The following is a 19,299-nucleotide window of genomic DNA, read 5'->3' as shown; positions in this document are numbered from 1 at the left end:
TCGATGACTATCGTGAAGAAAGTGTCAATCGCGAAAGTGACGCATCGCCGCGGCATTTTCTTACGAGCACAGTGACACGTATTATTTGGAGAAGCGATAACTCGTTCAAGACGGACAGGCAGAGATGGACAGCGACAATGTTCCTCGAGGAAAGGAGGCGTATCGCTCTGGAGAAGCTGTCGCGTGTGCGACAGTTGTCGCCTGGCAATGAGCCATCGTCGACGAACATCGACGAAGGTCGTTCGTCAGGTGAGAGCGAAGACGAACGCGTCGTTCAACGTGCGTAAGTGCGCAGATCGTACATATGCGTACGTACGCGCAGGCCTATGATAAACGATGCCACGTGTACATCACGGGTCAAAGTTCGCCGTTGCGAATATCGTCACGGACGTTGCGACCTCGACTCAGAGTGGGAACGGAAAGGCAGCAATGATACGCAGCTGACGGAGAAATCGTCACAGAAGATCGAACGAATCGAAGGCGCACGGGTTTCTATTGACGAACGCTTCGACTTTGCAAATTATTAGAAATTATTAGAAATCGACGAAGCTTTCTTCTCGGCGCTTCCGGATCTGCTCCGGAAGCTGCCTCGGTCGAGCACGAGTGCAGCGCGCCGTGGAGCTCTATTAAAAATGAGGCAATAGCTTCGGGGGGAATTCATCTAATGGCAGTAGGACGTGGTGAAAGTAAATTGTTTCGCGAAGGATAGAAATTACATTGTGGCGTGCATACGTATTACGCACGTATGTTTATAAACGGTGCGGTATTAGATGATTGGTCACACGACTTTCGATTCTAACTCGCGAGACTAAATTTACAGCGGATTAACGACGTAACAATTAAACGATGCGCTCAGTAAAAAGGAGAAATATAAATACGATGCGTCACCGAGTATGGAAAAATAAAGGAAATTGCTATTATTTTTACGCAGGAGATAATGACATTAACATATCTATATCTGCAATTACAAAAAGGCTTTGCATCATTCGTGACTGGTAATCAGGCCAACGGACGGTCTTTCGTCAACTCGCACAGTACGAACGTGCAATAAAAACGGCGCACGTGTGGCCTACTCATTGGCGCTAGCTCGGTGTCCGATATTGCAATACATCGCACATAGTAGAGAGACACTTGTATTTTAATCGAATCGCGAACAGAGAGCCGCACGCGCCCGCACGATATACGAATCAAGGTTCGAATCACAAAATTTCAAGGGCGTATTCCTAAACATCTTAAAGTAATTTCATCTTGATTTTTAAGAGATATTTTTTTCTTTAAACATTTTAAAGTTAAATCACAGATTTAATTAAAATAAGATACGTTAAATACAAACTGATAAAATATAACACTAAAGTGCTTATATATAAAATACATATATACATACGCTGAAAAAAACTTTTGTTGAAAAATTAAAATATTTAGTCCGATATACTCAACTGAACATTGAGTTGATTCAACAATTATTTAGTTGCATAAAAAAAAAGATATAGTTGATTCATGTCAACCATTAACATTTTTTAATCAAGAATGAATTAAATAACACAATATTTAGTTGAATGTATCGGATTAAAAATTTTAGTTCTTCAACAAATTTTTTTTATTCAGTATTCATACATAGATATATACATATATACATATATATACATACATCCATATATGCATACATACATATATACATAACATACATACAAATTTATACATACATACATATATAAGTTAGGTGTGCCAAATAAGATCCACTTAGCTTATTTCATTTTTTAGAAACTTTGTTTATAGAGATATTGAAATAAACCGAGTAAAAATAAAATATTTATTTCAATTATAAAAATAAAATTATCTTTCAAATAGAACATTTGTAAATAAACAAAGCAAAATTTTTTTTTAACTCTGACATCGCTTGTATTTTTAATAAGGCTTGAATCCAAAATGAATTTAAAATAACAAAAGAATTAAACTTCATCTTCCAAATCACTTTTAAAATAATTATTAATTAATAAAAACTTGTGGTCTATGAAATTCCTTAATTATGGTCTACTGCTAAATATCACAATTATTTTTAATTTGATTTGTAATTAATCTTTTAACTTTGGAAAATTCTTGTCTATTTTTGCGATCTCCGCGATGACAACCGCTTAAGAAGTTAGCGCAGCGAGAGAACTAATCGGCGAGAGAACTAATTTAAATCTTATTAATTTAAATCTCATGGCTGAGAAACTTCGCTCGTTGCACATCGGGTCGGTGAGTCAGAAATTTTTTAATTATATTTCAATACTTTGCAAATATTCTGCGTAGAACAAAGGAAAGGACATTGAAAGAAAAAGTTTGGTAACAACTACCAAATGCTGGGTGAAATAAATTTAAACATTACTAAATTGGATAATACTTCCTAAATGTTTAGAAAAGTAAAATGATTTTTGCTAATATTAATCAAATATTTAATTGGCATTATTTCATTCAACATTTGGCAGTTTTTACAAACTCTTTTCTTCAGTGGACCCGAACAATTTTAAAAAAATAATCTACAATATTTTCGGTGTTTTATTGCATTATAAAAAAATTTATTTGCAAAATTTTTGATTTTTAAAAATCTTTCTTGAATGTCCGAATTAATGAGTCAAAATTCCATTTTCGTATTATATTTTAATGTTTTGTAATTGTCCTGCGCAGAATTAAAGGAAAATTACACTATTAATACCTCAATACACATACGTACACTTAGTTCGAAGAGATGACAGTCGCTCACGAAGTTAGAACAGCGAGAGAGCCAATCAGCATCGCGGAAAAAACGACAACAATAACTTTGAGAAATCGAGTATCTATGCAATGCACTCTTGTGCCTTTTTTTAGAAATTATTAGATAAATTTAGATATTAGTAAGTTGAATAATATTATAATATGTTATAATAAACTAAGATATACTTAATAAACTTTGCAATAAATTTTTATAAAAACAACTTTTTTATCCATTTTGTCACAAGTTTTTGATGCAATAAATGTACCGCTACCGGTTTTAATTTCCCAACCTCTCTTTACCTACTTGCTCATAACACACCTTTTAAACATATATTCTAAGCATAAAACGAGTTTTTAAATAGCGAATTTAAAAGTGGGCCTTATTCGATTCAAGTACCTTATAGTCATAAATTATTCCCTTCTGTTATCTTTAACGATTACATAATTGCGCGACTATAAGTAAATTTGAATTTTTATAAGGGAATAAAAATATTACAAAAAAATTTATAAAAAATTAATAAAATTAATACAAAATAATACGCAACATTTTCTTTATCGAGAATAAATAAATTTGAAAATGTGGAAAATCAATACATTACGTTACATAACCAGGTATGAACAAATTGCAACGCATTCAGTGATTATCTGCCGATAGGACTCGCTATCGACGCCACGAGTTTGCATTTTTATGCTACTTACTTGTATCATATTACTTATATTACTTGTATTATATTACATCGGATAGTAATGAATAATCAAAGTTCACTCGTAACTACAAATTGGAAGAAACAAATATAAAATTGCGAGCTCGACGTAAACAAGCGCGTGCATGTTGACACATTTGACTTGAACAAGATAAATTTCCCGCTTCTTTTCGATTGCGCACACTGATTTCCTTCTTTCACGCTCCGAGTCACGCGTATCGTACAACGCTCGAACTGTATAGCCGCGGAAATCATTATCATCAACGATAACGGAATCGAACGCGACGTGTTCGTTGCCGCTCGTTGCAGCGTACAAACGAGCAAAACAGCGATAATCGCCGGACGTGCGCGCGATCGGGAAACGCACGGGGAAATCAGCGGAGTCGGCGCGGCCCTGACGATCGCGCAACGTGTCGTCGTCGTCGTCGTCGGAGCGCGTTTGCTGAGTCACATTTCGCGAACAATCTCTCCCGGCGAGGTGCGCGATGCTCGCTCGCTCGCTCGCTCGCCCGCTCGCTCGCTCGGACGGACGGTTTCTCCGCGTAACGAACTCCGTGTCGCGAGAGGCAAAAGTGTCGTCTCATCGTCGCGCGAGGCTCGAACGTCGCGGCGCGGCGTAAAGGAGTGTGAGGAAGCGGCATAACGCTCGACGCGTCGCCCGTTCGCGGACCGCACGGGCGAGGAGAACACCCGTCTCGGAGGTTCGAATCGTCCGCTCGAACCGTCGTGCCTTTCGCGCGCACCGGAGGGGGCGCGTCCGCATGCGATACGTACACGTAAACACGCGCGGGATCTGTCATCGGTCTTCGCCGCTGTTCGCCGCTGTTCGCCGCCTCGTTCTTCACGAGTCGCAGCTGATCCGCGCGTGGATGGATTTGTTTCCTTCGTCGTCGTCGTCGTCGTCGTCGTCATCACTCGACAAGGCGTCTCGCGTCACCGCGCGCTGTCGTTGTGACTCCGAGAGTCCCCGTGAGTATCGCCGACGGTGAAGGAGACGCAGTGTGCGGTGTGCGGTCGCCTGTCAGAGGAGTGTCCGCCAGGCATGCGTATACGGCACCGCAGGATGCATCAGCAGTGGCTCGTGCGCGATTTTTGAGGTTATTTCGGTCCCGTGTAACTGACCTATACCCGGCCTCGCTGAGAAAGTCTCGCGGATCTTTTATTTCGATTTCGGCGCTGCGAGCGTCCGGTCGCCACCTACCACGAGAACTCCTCCGTGTCTTTCGCAAGAAATTAAAACGACAGCCGAACGTCCTAGCAGTCCCTGGACTGTGTACTCTAACCTTAAAAAGCGGAGCACGCGACTCCCCATTCGCGATGCGCCTCGTCGCGTGAACGGCGCGCAACAACGTCGTCGGCCTCTTCGAAAAGACTCTTTGTTTACGAGGGACTGTCTTCGCCCTGTTGTGCCCGCGCGATGTCAACGGACGTCCTGCGGAATCATGTCGCCTCCTCGTGACGCCAAGTCTGTTTTTTGTACTTAATAGAAATAGAGAGCCAGTGTGACGACACGTTGCGGGATCTGCGGAACTTTGTTTTTGTGCGAGATTTCATTCGAGAAGCGGCAAGATGTTGTGCATAAAGAAATTGTATCGGGAGGAGCTGCTGCAGCTCGCGCTGCTGCTCTCCTTGCTCCGCGTAGATCCGGAGTCCTACCTGGGCCTGGACATCCAGACCATCGCTCTGGGATCCCTGGATCTCAACAACGGGTCCGGATGGCACACGGACCACACGATTGTCCATCGTCCGATGTTCATCCACCCGAAGAATCCGGACTCTATGCTGCTCAATTATCAGAGGGATCTGTTCGAGGAGCTCAACTCGTTGGGCAGATACAACAGAATGAATTCTGGTCTCAATTCCATACACGCTTATTTACTGAATGTCGAGGAGTCTAGTAGAGATGCGACAGTAGCAGGGTCCAGCATACCAGTTTCTACGAACACCACCAGGAACATGACATCTCCTGATCCACCAACTTCCACCCAGAGCCCTGCAGAGCCGATTGGTGCGGCAGAACTTACTCAAGAGGTACATCTTTCAATTGATTTTGACAGCAGAGACTGTTGCGACAATGGAACAAGGATTATATGTCACAATATATAACGTAGGCCGATATACATATTTGGTTTTTATATTCAAGATTGTCTGAAGTATTATCTTGAGATGTCATAAACCAACAAGCTGTATTAACATCTTAAGGTATATTACTCAAGATTACTAGTACTCAAATATTACTTAAAGTCTTGAAATAAGAATCAATTATGAAATTTGGATACTGGACATGTATTCAAGTTGTTAAGGTTGTTATTCAGTGCATAGTTAAACAGTTAAATTGTTTTTTTTTTCTCACATCACGACCTAATGCTGATTCTTATTTCTTATGTTATCATGAATAGATAATGGTTAATCTGTGACATTTATACTTGTTATGAGTACGTTTAAATGTTATTCTACATTGTTTCAAATGAAACACGCTTTAAATGCAAGTAGCAATTTTCTTGCTTAATCTACATTTTATTTTTAAGTATATAATTTCTTTATAATTGAAAATATTATTTATAACGTCACAGAATGGTCTCTATATAAGAACTTTTTATGAAATTTAAATAAGACCCTTTAATTCTCTTCCATTATACAAAGAGATGACCCACATAAAGTTTGAGATTGATCGGATAGAATTAATCTGTGTCTCATTGAGTTCAAATTGGAAAGAAATCGACTTTTTAATTGTTTTTGGCTATGTTTCTAAAAATCTGTCACTTTCTAAAACTTGTACTACTATGATAAATACCAAAGTTGTAAAATATAAAACTTGTTTATTTTATAAGTGCAAAATCTAATATTTATTAATTTAAGATTCTATAATTACATGTATAATTTCTTTAAATTATTAACTAAATAATAAAATATTAAATTACTGTAGACTACTGTAGACTACTATTTTTGAAAACGAATTGTGACATTTGTGACATACAGTTATTTTGAATTTTAGATTTCATAAGGTACTAGTTGTATAACATGTATTAATTGATCCCAAATTTTATAGAGAATAGTTAGTTATATAAAGGAACAAATTGATAGGGTGTCCTGTATAAAAATATATCAAGTTTGAAAATAAAGACCACTATGTTTCTAAAAAATATATTTGTTTCTAAAAATTGTTATTATTATAAATATTAAAGTTGTATAATATAACACTTGTTTATTTTATAAATGCAAAATCTAATATTTATTGAGTTGAGATTCCATAATTACATATATAATTCCTTCAAATTATTAACTAAATAATAAACTATTAAACTATAGGCTAGTATTTTTGAAAATGAGTTGTAACATTTGTGACATACAGTTATTTTGAATTTTGGACTTCATGAGGTACTAATGTATTAATTGATCTCAAATTTTACAGGGAATAGTTATATAAAGGAACACATTGAAAGAATGTCCTGCATAAAAATATATCAAGTTTGAAAATAAAGACCACTCTAATGTCATACATATAGTATAGTATTGACTGCGAGTTGCTACACAGGACATCGGTGATACTTGGCACCGTAATCATTCGTAGCATCTTATAATATTCTTTTTGACAAAGGCACAAAAAAATAATCGAACCCGTGACGTAAATTTCGAGCGCGTCAAACTGCATACAGCAAATCAGACTTAAAAATAATTTTTGGCAGTGTACGGGGCGCGTATCTGGAGCATTATTTTTCTTTGCTCGAAGCGAATGTTCTGAAAAATCAGAAATAACATATCCGTCTCGTCACGGTCACGTTGGTAGGCGGGATTTGTTGAAAGGAGAGCGCAATATCGCTCTTTGATAGCAGTATGATCACGTCATGTAAATGACCTCGTGAATCCTTGCGACGACCTTGCCTATGAGAGCGCTCTTCGCTTTCCCTTCAACTCTCTCATTTTTCTCTTCTTCTTTCTTTCTTTAGAGGCACTAAATTAGTTCGTATATAACTTGAATCTTTTATAAATATTTAATTTACCTTGTGGAATCTTACATGTAGTTTATGTAACGAATAATTACGTTTACCTCGAGTTAGATAAGACTTTGACGTAGCGTCTTATACGCGCATGATTATAAACATTCAAACATAGTATTAGATAGCTACATTATCACGTAAACTCATATTTTTTTTTAGAATTTTTTGCTTTCACAAGAGATCGCAAATGGAAATTAAACATTAATGAACTGTATGTCTAGCTTCTTTAGAAATGTGTATCTACACTGAATAAAGTTATTAAATTTTAATAAATATTTGTTTGAACACTTGCAATGAAATATTTACTTATGGTGCATTTACTCAATAAAAAAATGATAGTTAAATTAAATTAGTGGTTCTTGTGTACTAAATAAATATTTACATTCATTGCAAGTATCCAAACAAATATTTATTAAAATTTTGTAATTTTTTCTCTCAGTGTAGCAGTATCTAATATTAAACTATCTTCTTTTCGCACTTTATGCGTTATGAAAGAACGTTCCAAGTTACTTATAAAATTCCCCTAAAAAATTTCGTGAAACGATACCATAAATAGTGCCGCGTGGTGGAAAATAACGGGCTGATGAGTCATAAACTCACTTTTCTTTGTTGTATTTTCTGAGAAACGCGATTGCACTCGGTTGCTCGAGTAATTTGTTTTATTTTTACGATTTTTTGTCAGACCCACATGAGAATCGGTTCTTTCCTTCTGAGGACAAGTGTCCTTGTGTTACCTCTACTGATCGATCTGGGTCAGCTAATTGCGAATCTGTCCCCGATGACTTAGCGACGACCGTTTTTAGCAAATTTAAAAATCCTTCGAGAGTGCATATTGGGTGCAATGATGTATCACAACTGATATGCGCGTACTATGGGATATAAAAAGTATGTATATAAAACTGATATCATGCGTTACAAATATAACGCAACAACATTCATCGCGCACAATAATAAATTAATCGTATATACGATGAGTAGTGCAATTTAGATGACAGCAAGTCTTAATAAAATATTATTTATTATATTCGGATATTATTTACTATATTCGATCTTTCTGAGTTTTTTTTTATAGAATTTTATTTTCACTCTCCAATTCGAGCATTTCATTCTGATTGAAAGCGTGAAAGAAATCGTAAACAAAATATGAATATTTTGATTCTAATTTATTATGAAAATTAGCTTCTTTTATTTTCAATTGCATGTATTGAATTATTCAAAGAAATATAATTAACAATTAATTAGTTTCAGATTCTGAAAAAATAGGCTAATGAAAGTGAGCGCGAGTGAAAGCCTATTTTCCAATTATTAATTGTGTTTAAATATAATTAATATAATTAAAAATGTTATTTTTTTTAGATATAATTTCATATTTATGCTTTTTTATATCTATATTAAATAAAAAAATTATTTCCTTGAAATAATTTAATAGAGCTCTTAGAAATTATAATGAATGTCTCTTCGAAAAGAAAAACATAAATATATATAATAAATAATAAATAATATAAATAATATAATGTAAGATATTTTTAACATGAACCGGTCTCTTTATTAAATTAAATTACGTTTAAAAATAGTTTTGGTGGTTTTCCTTGATAAAGTAGAACATAATTAGGATTTATCTAAAATAGAATTGTGTTAACTGACTTTGGTCGCTAATAGAATTCTTAGTTAAGAAACTAATAGAATTTGCGGTTTTTGATGAACTGAGGTCACTCGAGGCTATGATATCACTCGCGCGTAGAAGCATTCTTTTCTCACTTGCGGTAGAAACCTTCAGTAACTAAATGCTCATGTTTTTGCAAAGATATTGGTGGCTCTATCAGTTTATGAATCCTTATCGAATGTCAAAATCTATGCACATTTTAGCGCATCGAATAAAACGTTGATAGTATTTTAATTACTGAAATTGAATACAATCTGATGTACACTTATCTCCTAAATTAATTACGTGACCAGTTATCAGTTATTAAAAAAATGCAACGATATTGTCTTTTATTTTTAATTTATTTTTTATAATGTAAAATGTATTTTGCAAATATAAAGAGTAATGTAAAAAATACACTTGGAAATGTCAACAAAATTTTTTCTAAGAAATCGTAAGCAGCATACATTTTTTTTAGAAATTATATACTGCTTTAAAGAGATAATAGATTTGTGTTTTCAACAAATTTTCTTTTATTGATAAAAGTGAATTGAGGATATGAGCCATTGTTTTCGAATGATAATGATCATTATGACATATACAATATTATGAAATGATTGTTTGGATGATGCAATCGATCGGAGCAAGAGAGTCTTAATAGTAATAATTTTTTTAAATCTTTCTCTTTAAAGTCTCATTTTCTTTAGAACTGGAATAACATTTCACAAAATGCGCTTATACGTCAAATTCGAATGTGCACTGTGATAAGTAAGCAATTCTCGCGTCAGAAATATTTCTAAAAGAAGCTATGATATCACTTGCGAAATCCAATATGAAAGAAGTAACGAAATATCGCGATTAATATGCTATAAAAAAAAAACGACATAAGTAAACATGTTGGTTTTATGACATTGATATATCACATTTTTTTGTAATTGACATTGATTAATTCACATAATAATCTAAATATATTATCTTCGAAGCATATATTAGAAGAGCAACATTCATATTTGTAATATTGCAACAGCGTTCGTGTCATCGATCTTGTCATCTGTAGATTAAAAATTCGTATTTATAAATAAAAATAGGCGTTGTGTAATAAAGCAGACAGACTGTATAATAGAGTGATAAATCTACATATAAATCTACATAAATCTACAATCATTTTTGAATGTTATTGATTAAATATAATTAAGAGTATACGCGAGTATTTTTCGTACATTACCACCAAGTACTTTGTTCCAAATTAGATATCTGGCCTCATTCCAACACGTGGATGACATCAGTGAATTTATTCGATTTCGAAGAACTTTCATTGAAATTTATGTTAATTTATTTTGCAAAAAGATTCTTTCTTTTCCGGTAGCAGTTATATATCCGCGTTGATAAACTCCGCCGCTTCATTCGATTAAACGCTTCGATGAGATATTGCCAAAGTTTTTCTTTTTTTTTGTTAAGTTTTTGCGACGGCCTCGTTTGCAAAAATAATGGCATGCAAATGCGCGTTAAAAACGACTTTGCGAAAAAAAAGGTACACGCGAAATGCAGATGTGTCCCCGTTTTTTTTGAGGTTTGATGCGAAACTCTGTGCAAATCTCTCGTTTCCAGGGCGAGGTACATGCGTCCAGAATTAGGAAACGGTCGAGGATTTTTGATCATAAAAAAAGGTGTTTGTGAAAAGGAATTCGCCCTTCTGTCTTTACTCTTGCGTGTTAAAAACGTTGAATGATCGAATGCCGTGCAAACTCCAAGGCTTGCATTTTCTATATCCGTGTGGCTTTTTATGGCACGCTATGCTCAGCAAATATTCGTTTTAGTAGGTAATCAAAGTGCACTCGTGCTTTTTCTTTCTTAAAGCTGTGACATTTATATGGACGCGCAAATTAAGGGAAAGAGTGACACTAACTACCGCTGTAAATATTGGCACGCGTTGAAAGTTCTACAGAAATCGTCCAAGTATAGGACTGTGAACGATATATAATGATATTCTCAATGTAAACTTCGTGTATATTTCATAATGTTTTGAAACAACGACGAATCTCTAATATTCTTTCAAGTATTGACGGATTATGATATTATTTGTGTTGATATTAATCATTAATCACAATCCATACTACTCTTTTCAACGTCTTCTACATTGGGGCACTATAATTTAAATAAACATATATAAATGAACATAGTATGCATCGCAAAATTAATTTGATTTGAGAGAAAATATCTGCAAACTTTATTTTGTACTTTTTACGGGACATTTATAAAATGAATGTATTAGCTATTTAAACGTAAGACTATTAAAACACGAGACTAGGCCTGTCTAAAAATTTAAAAATTTGGCACTAAGAACCAACTGTCACAGGCCTTCTAGTCTCGTATTTTAATTTTATCAGTCCGATATAACGGATTATTGGTGAGTCCATTAATTTATTATCATTAAACTTTTGAAAATATTTAATCTTGGAAATTATTTTTTAATATTAATTTTTTATTAATTTCTTTGAAACTATTTCGAGTTAATTAACTTTTTTGTTTGAATCAATTTTTTTGAGGGTGAAAATTGAGGATGTCGGACTTTCCCCGATTGTAGAAAGGCAGCTGCACCCAAGCGTATCTCGAGAGAAATATACGTAATATTTTACGTAGCGATAAATACAGATCGGATAGAGATTGGCAAACTGCCCTATTAATTGTAAGATCGAAATGCATCTCTCACGTGCTCTAATAATTAAATTGTAATGAAATAGAAGAGACAAAATTAAGGTTGTACGATAACGCTTTATTGGCAATCATAGGTGATGACAACAACTTATTAGCAAACTCTGACCCTGTGTGTACGTATTTATACGTTACGTTCTATTTTATAAAAAATATAATTATAACATTAGATACGTAGATTGTAGCAATAGCAAAAAGATATCAATTTGTAATAATTATGCCAAGAATTATTGCAAAACATTTTACATAAATTCTATTTTAAAAAATAAAAACAAATAAAATCTTTGAAAAAAGATTTAATTCATTGGCCAAGCTTACACATGTACATATGTATGTATACGGAGCTTGTTCTTCTTGCTCAGTATTTTTTATTTTATGACAGTTTTTTTCGTTTCATAATGATTCAAAACATGTGATTACTTTTTTAGGTACTTTACTCATTTCACAAAAATTTGACTTACTTTATTTTAATATTATTACAGACAGTAATAATTTCTTTTGCGTAATATAATAATAAGAACAAAGCTTTATTATTATGTATTGGAAAATAAATAGTTATTAACAATGTGAATATATTGGGTCATTAAGTATGAAACTTTACACATGTGAATATCTTGATGACCCAATAGCATATTTGCCAGAATAATTTCTCATTTTACGAATTTGGATAAAATTTTATTAAAATTTTAATAAATCCTAAAATGAACTAATAAAAAATATATTTTTTAAAGATATTTAATCAAAATATATATAAAAAGTATACAACATAAATTTATCTAGACTCACGATTTAAATTATAATAGTTAAGTATAGAAATACATTGTGTTACGAAATTTGCAAATTAAAATAATACAGTAAGAAAGTTAAAGTTCAAAAAATTTTTATTTGCAAACAATAATTATCGAGATATAAAGGTTTAAAGGTGGTCAACCACAAACTTTAAACAACTTTGTTTAAATATTCGAAAGACCGAGAATAGCACATGTAACAATATTAGTGACTATATGACTAAATATAGCTGCAATAACAATAAAGTATTTATTTTTAAATTTTTATTTCAAACAGAAGTTTTTGAGTTTTTAAGGACTTAAAGTTGGCCAATGACAAACTATATTTAGTTTCTGTTTGAAATAAAAATTTTAAAATAATTATTTTACTTAATTTTTCGAGAACTTTTGTGCTAATATTTTTATTCGTGAATTTTAGAATACTTTGTATATTTTTTTTTAATTTATTATATCACAATTGTGTGGATATAAAATCTTTACTCATAAAATATCAATAGAAAAAAAATAACAGGTGAAGAGTTATTGGTATATTTCTAGGTACGGAACGAAGGTCGATGTAACGACGATGTTAAACGTTTTATTATCTGTACTATTATCAGTTGGCTTACATTGTTTTCCATTTTATTTTTTAACCACTTATGCGTAACATTTATATTCATAATAACAATTTTAAAAATACTGTTTCTTACGTTTTTATCGAGTAACGTAAAACGTACAAAAACGTGTTGTTTTTTTCTAGAGAGAAATGTATATACGAGCAATGCTGCTTGTATATACATACTTGCATATATTAATTCCGAAACATGTTTGTGAAAAATATATTAAGTACATTTAATTAATTAGTTATTTACATTTGACGGCATTTCGCGAAGTTGGAACTTCTTAATAGTGACGATGTGCATCCAATGCAAATTATTAATTGACGTAAACGCAAATTTTTAACTCCATTTACTCTGCTTTATTCATTATTTTTACGATCAAAGTAATGGAAACTTGTCTGCCTGTTTTGCACCGGTTGCCCGCTTGCCAAGTTTTAAATCGTGCAACGATTTTGCAATGGGTCGGCGCGCCGCGGCGGCTCGAGGTGACGTACATACAAACAGGAAAAAATGACAAATGAATCAGTTTTTGGTTTTTCGTTGTGGAATAAATACTCAACTATCCACATATCAACTAACATGAATAAATTTGTCAGTTAGTGACTGATTCACGCAGAATTGCTTTGTTAAAACATGTTATGTTATTATGTATAGAATGTATGTCGATTTTTATATATAAATTAATAATTATTATATCTGGATATTTTACAAATAAATAGATGTATTTGATAAGATACCCATATTTATCAAATTAGAAGTTATTTTCGTAAATTCTATTTTGATCAATACAGGAAATTCTACAGTCAAAGCCATTTTCATAGCATCATATCCCAACTTTCAGAACATAGAAAAATTGTATGAATTTGCACAATCCGCAATAACTTGAAAATTAGTCAAAATTATCCAAAAAACAAGAACATAAATTTAAAAAAATTATGTCACTTTTATATATTTTAATAACCAGAAAGAAATTTTGATTAAAAAATGAAAAGAAATTAAATAATCTCTATAAAATTAAATCTTTCAGAATGTAACATTTCATATGGAATGACATAATAAAGTGCAATTATCTTATTTCAAATTTTCTAATATGCTCCTTTGTAGTACAAATTGTCATATATCAAGATTTGACTTATAACGCATTAGTGCAATTAAGCAATGCTACTCCATTGCTCATATTGTTATTGAATCGTCTGGATCGCATCGTCTAACGAGTTCTTGCATTTTTCATCAATTTTTTATCACACATATATACAGCTGTACGCATACTATATTACGCACGAGTGCAAAGGTTGAGAATTCAGCCTTCATATGATGGAGTGTGTGTGTGTGTGTGTGTGTATGCAGCGATTAAACACAATATATGATTTATCACAGAGATTTGATGATAGTAAGACGAAGGGTCTTTTAAGGTAAACAATGATTGAGCCTAGAATAAAGTTAAATTATTATTCGCTCATGAAACCAGCATTATTCTCATTGAATTATAAAATGCGTGCATGTGTACTTTTTTATACAATTGTTTGACATTTTTATATAATTGTATCATTTTTGATTATAGAAAATTTTATTTTTTATTAATATCATGAAAAATTATTCATGAGCATCTTTGTTAACTATTAAAACTTTCTCTTTTCTTCTTTTACATTAAACTGCTCCGCTCTTAGAATTAAACTGCTCTTTATTGCAGAAATTCGATAATATTGATAATCACATTTCTATTATACGAATTAATTGTGATGATCTCATTATTATAAAATTGAATAATGATTTTCTGCGAATTATTAACTCGTATCGTGATCAGGTCGGTAAACAGCGCGTAAGAATTGTGCCATATTTGTGCGTTCATGCAAAGCGCATATTTATTAACTGATATAACTATCAATCCTTTGCTTCGGTATTAGGAAAATTCTTTGCGATCGAAAATCAGATAATACTGAATTTCGATGTAAAACTGTCTTAATATATAATTGCTCTACATTAGCAAAATGTGACACTCTGATAAAATGGGAATACGCGAAGCACAATAATGTTACGACATTAACTTTTGTGACAATTTACCATTTCAGCTTTACATTTAATTTAGGAAGCCTTGATAAGTGTCGAATAGACTTCAAACAATTATATTTTTAATTTATATTTGCTCTTCGATCACTATAGAACCGCCGGTGCTATCTTGGCACCGTTAAAACTTTAATGTGAAATATTTTTTTTGTATTACACAAATGGAATATTTTGAAAATATTTAAATATATAATAATACAAATAATTCTAATGATTAAAAAATATCACACATAATAATAAAAAAAAAAATATTGGAAAAAATTGGAATTATTAGCGAAGTTAAAATTGCTCCAGCCATTCTAATGCTTCTTGCATAACTCATCCATTTATTTATGAATTATATATATCTAAAGACTACTAGTGTTTTCCGTTTTTTAATCGCAATCTATTTGATCCTTGCGATTAAGGCATTTCTGTAAATTGAAGTTTGGCCAGTACATAGGTAGCTAGAAACAAAATTTGTCGGTTCGCAAGATTCGACGTTTCTTTTAACAAGTTTTATCGCCCGGTAACGCACACTCCGCCGTTGTCGCGTCACGTGTTCATTGAGCGTTCCATAAATTTTCATAAATCAGCATCGCGAGCGTATGCAAACGATGACCCTGACGACCTGCCGCGGTTGACGGACGAAAGTCGCCTCGTCGATCCCGAGGTGCAAGCAACCGGTTGCAGTATGGTTGCACGTCGCGCAACGAATTCAAGTTAGATGCCGCGTGTGTACGCGTTGTTGGTCGCGCGCGTAATTAATCGAAGCACAGGGATCACCGTCGCTGTCCGGTCGGACGTGTCAAATGGCGCGCAGGAAGAGGAAGCAGCCGAGGATGGTTACCGTGTTCGTACCGGTCGACGTACGTTTCTTGTCCGGATTAGTGGATTAATTCTTTATCGAAAAGCAAAGTTACCGCGTCGATAAAACATGTATTCGCGAACAGTGCATTGTTCGCGAATATAATATTTTTGGATCACTAAATACTTAAATTGCAAAGGAGGAAATTCGAGATGCTAATGTGTTTTACGTTTTAGCAATGTCTAAGTTTAGACTCTAAAAAATGCATTACGATCTGCGTAGTATAACATATACTGTGACAAAATAATATCGATATATCGTATGTGTGTGTATTTTTTTTCTTTGTTAGGAGATCAAAAGATTTTAATACATATTGGCTTTTAATAATTAAATATAATATATAAATTATTCACTGTGCCTATGGTTTTTTATGATCGACAATTTAAGTGACAACGTTGTATTTTTTTTTTTTGTTTCAGGTATGTATCATATCACACCTTAAATTTAGTGAGGCTATTTCAAGCTTTAAAACCTAAAGCTTTTCGTCACGGTATTTCTCAGCTGTACAGCAAATCTACAACAAATCTTCAATCATCCATATTAACACCGAGTATACTGTAAAATGTTTCACGTTTTTCGGTAAGTTTTTAGCGATACAAAAGTTTCTCATTTTTTTGCTTTATTTTTTATTTCCGCGTATATGTCACACGATTTTATAGATTTTTTCTTTCTTTTTTTAAATTAATTTGAGTTAAATTAAATCGATTAGATGTTGCGTAATGTTAGTAATAGGTCTCGTGAATTTGGGCGAATTTTTTTCTGATGAAAATTTATTCAGACGTAACCCACACAGCACATGTGATATTTCTTTGTCCGAGAGATGCGACAGCATAGACATCGTGATGATCATAGGACATCTTGATATCTACGCGACGTCCCTTGAATGAAGTGTGTTGTGAGAATTGTATGAAGTCGAAAAATATCCGCACAGAATACCCACTTTATCTCAGGGATGTCCAACGTCATTTTGAGTTATCACACTACTTGCTTCATGATGATCCATTTAATGTTTATAGATACATATTTATGGTAGATTAATTTAATAGATGTAAAAAAGATAAAATATTTATAACTAAAATACATTTTTTAATAAATAAATATAGTTTTATGTAAATAAACTTTTTTTAAATATAAATAAATATAAAGTTAATTTTTACTGATTTCCACATATGCTGAATAGCATAAAATAGCTAAACAGACATAACTTACGTAAAGTCCAGTTTTTACACTAAACATCTAATGTTTACGGATGCATATTGTACAAAAATTGCCTATAAATGAATTTTACGCCAAGATATTACATAATATGATTAATTAAAAAATAATATTTATAGGATACGTGTTACGTGCGCGAAATAATCTGCTAATATTGTCAAATCATATTATTTGGCACTACGCAAAAGATATGGTTACAGGATATCATAAGGTAATAATAAAACGATCTTATGATATCCTATATTTTACAATATGTCTCGAAATATGCCAAATGTGTCTTACTGATTGGAGATATCTGTAGAATCGCCTTTGTCAATTTAGGATAATTTGAGATATCTTTGAGATAAAATGTGCTGTGTGAGTACGATTGTATTAAGATTTCCATAATTTTTTCATTACATCCGCTCGCTACCAATATTGTAATCAATTTCGTATTATTGTTTAACATAAGTTTTGTTACGATGAATTTGCCGCGAATATCATTCTAGTCAACAAAGATTCCCGTGAATCAGAGTGGCCCCGCTGCATAAAGTGGCACCAATTTTCAAACGTAGCGATTGTCTTTGTCGCGTTACTTTATTATATCGTAAACAACACTGCACTATTTTTGACGTACGCCATAAAATTAGCACAGTTGCACAAATCTATGCGTAAGTCGATCGCCAAGTGAGAAGAACGAATTTTTTGCGCGTTTTGCCGAATCGTTGAAGATGAACATTTAGAAAGAATGCTTACCAAGGTTAGCAAAGTCGAGACAGCTTCTGCAAAAATAACCGCGTCGCAACGTTCAGCAACATTCGTTCGTTCATGAAAGAGTGCAGCGATCTCGTAACCTTCGCGGGGTTAAACCCACGCATCTTCGCGCGTATTTGGCAATCAAATGAAAGATCTCGAGATCTTTATTGCGCTTTTCGTGAAGCTGAGCATGGCCGGAAAATTATTCGATGAATATATACTTTTATATTTTTAACTCTACTTAATTTTTTGCTTCACTATGTAAAGTAACATCAGTATTTTCATATTTTCTTTCGACTTTTAGATATCATTTTACAAGTTAACTTTATAAGCGCATAATATTTTTATATTAAAAATAATTTTTATTAAAAATATTAAAAATAATTGAAATATTAAAAAAATAGTTACATGTCCACTTTTGATAATATCATATAAAGAAGTAGTAATATTATTTAATATTTTAATATTTTAAATTATCAGGAATATTCGAGGGAATATTATAATTTTTAAATGTAATAATTATAAAGTTTACGAATAATTTATGCATAATAATTCACATTAATTTTTTACCACAATATTCATAGAACGTTTTCATAATATTCCAGTTATTCAAATGTGTATGATCCTTTATCGTAGTTCCATTTCTCTATCGATAAAACAGTATAGTGGAGTAGTTAGGACGCTATCGAAATTTTAATTACCGATTGCTGGTTAAATCATTCTCTACATTGCATTTACGTTCGCAAGCAAAAACTGCGTCTTGAATGTCATGTCATAAAATGGGTGCTGACATCAAACATAATCACTTTCTTGCTCAAGCTGGCATATATTTTTCTCAGCAGTATCAGACACACGCTTTATTGTGATAAAAAAAACAGCTCGCGCGATATGATACGATGCATTTGTTACTATGTTTAGGATCGGTCCAGCGCGTTATCATTGATAAGGAAGCTCTAACGTTATCGCGTTTAATAAAAGTTATAAAGATAAGATTTCTCATGAACTTTTGCAAGTAATTAATGCACTGGTATTTCTGAAAAATGTCAGTGAATTTTGTGCGAGCAGTGATGTAACTGGCGAGGTCGACGACGGTTAATTGGGAGTAACAATTTTTCTCGGTACGTTAATCAAACCAATTTACACTACTATAAGTATGGATGGTATGCGAAAAGAAAGAACTCATTTAATCCTGTGTATGAGAAAAATATTCTCATTGTACGTTGTAAATATGAGATTTATATATTGAATTATGTTCAAAACTA

The 19,299-nt window shown here is 33.0% G+C and overlaps 1 protein-coding gene across 5 annotated transcripts in view; it reads left to right on the top strand.

The window, feature by feature from the left end:
• Positions 1 to 4,948: 4,948 nt before the first annotated feature.
• LOC105193215 (segmentation protein cap'n'collar) overlaps positions 4,949 to 19,299 on the top strand; it is a 112,206-nt gene continuing 97,855 nt past the window's right edge. For 2 of the 5 annotated variants that reach the window (XM_011157583.3, XM_011157582.3), the window contains exon 1: positions 4,949 to 5,468. In XM_011157583.3, coding sequence (XP_011155885.1) covers positions 5,007 to 5,468 — 462 coding nt within the window. In that variant the 5' untranslated portion in view covers positions 4,949 to 5,006. Of the gene's footprint in view, positions 5,469 to 15,932; positions 16,089 to 16,643; positions 16,667 to 19,133; positions 19,156 to 19,299 lie in introns of those variants that run through there. The other 3 variants (XM_011157584.3, XM_039459129.1, XM_039459131.1) reach the window with 3 other exon arrangements.

Source organism: Solenopsis invicta, chromosome 16 (genome assembly GCF_016802725.1).
Source record: "Solenopsis invicta isolate M01_SB chromosome 16, UNIL_Sinv_3.0, whole genome shotgun sequence".
In the NCBI taxonomy this organism is placed as follows: domain Eukaryota; kingdom Metazoa; phylum Arthropoda; class Insecta; order Hymenoptera; family Formicidae; genus Solenopsis; species Solenopsis invicta.
This window is presented reverse-complemented; position numbering and strand designations above follow the sequence as displayed.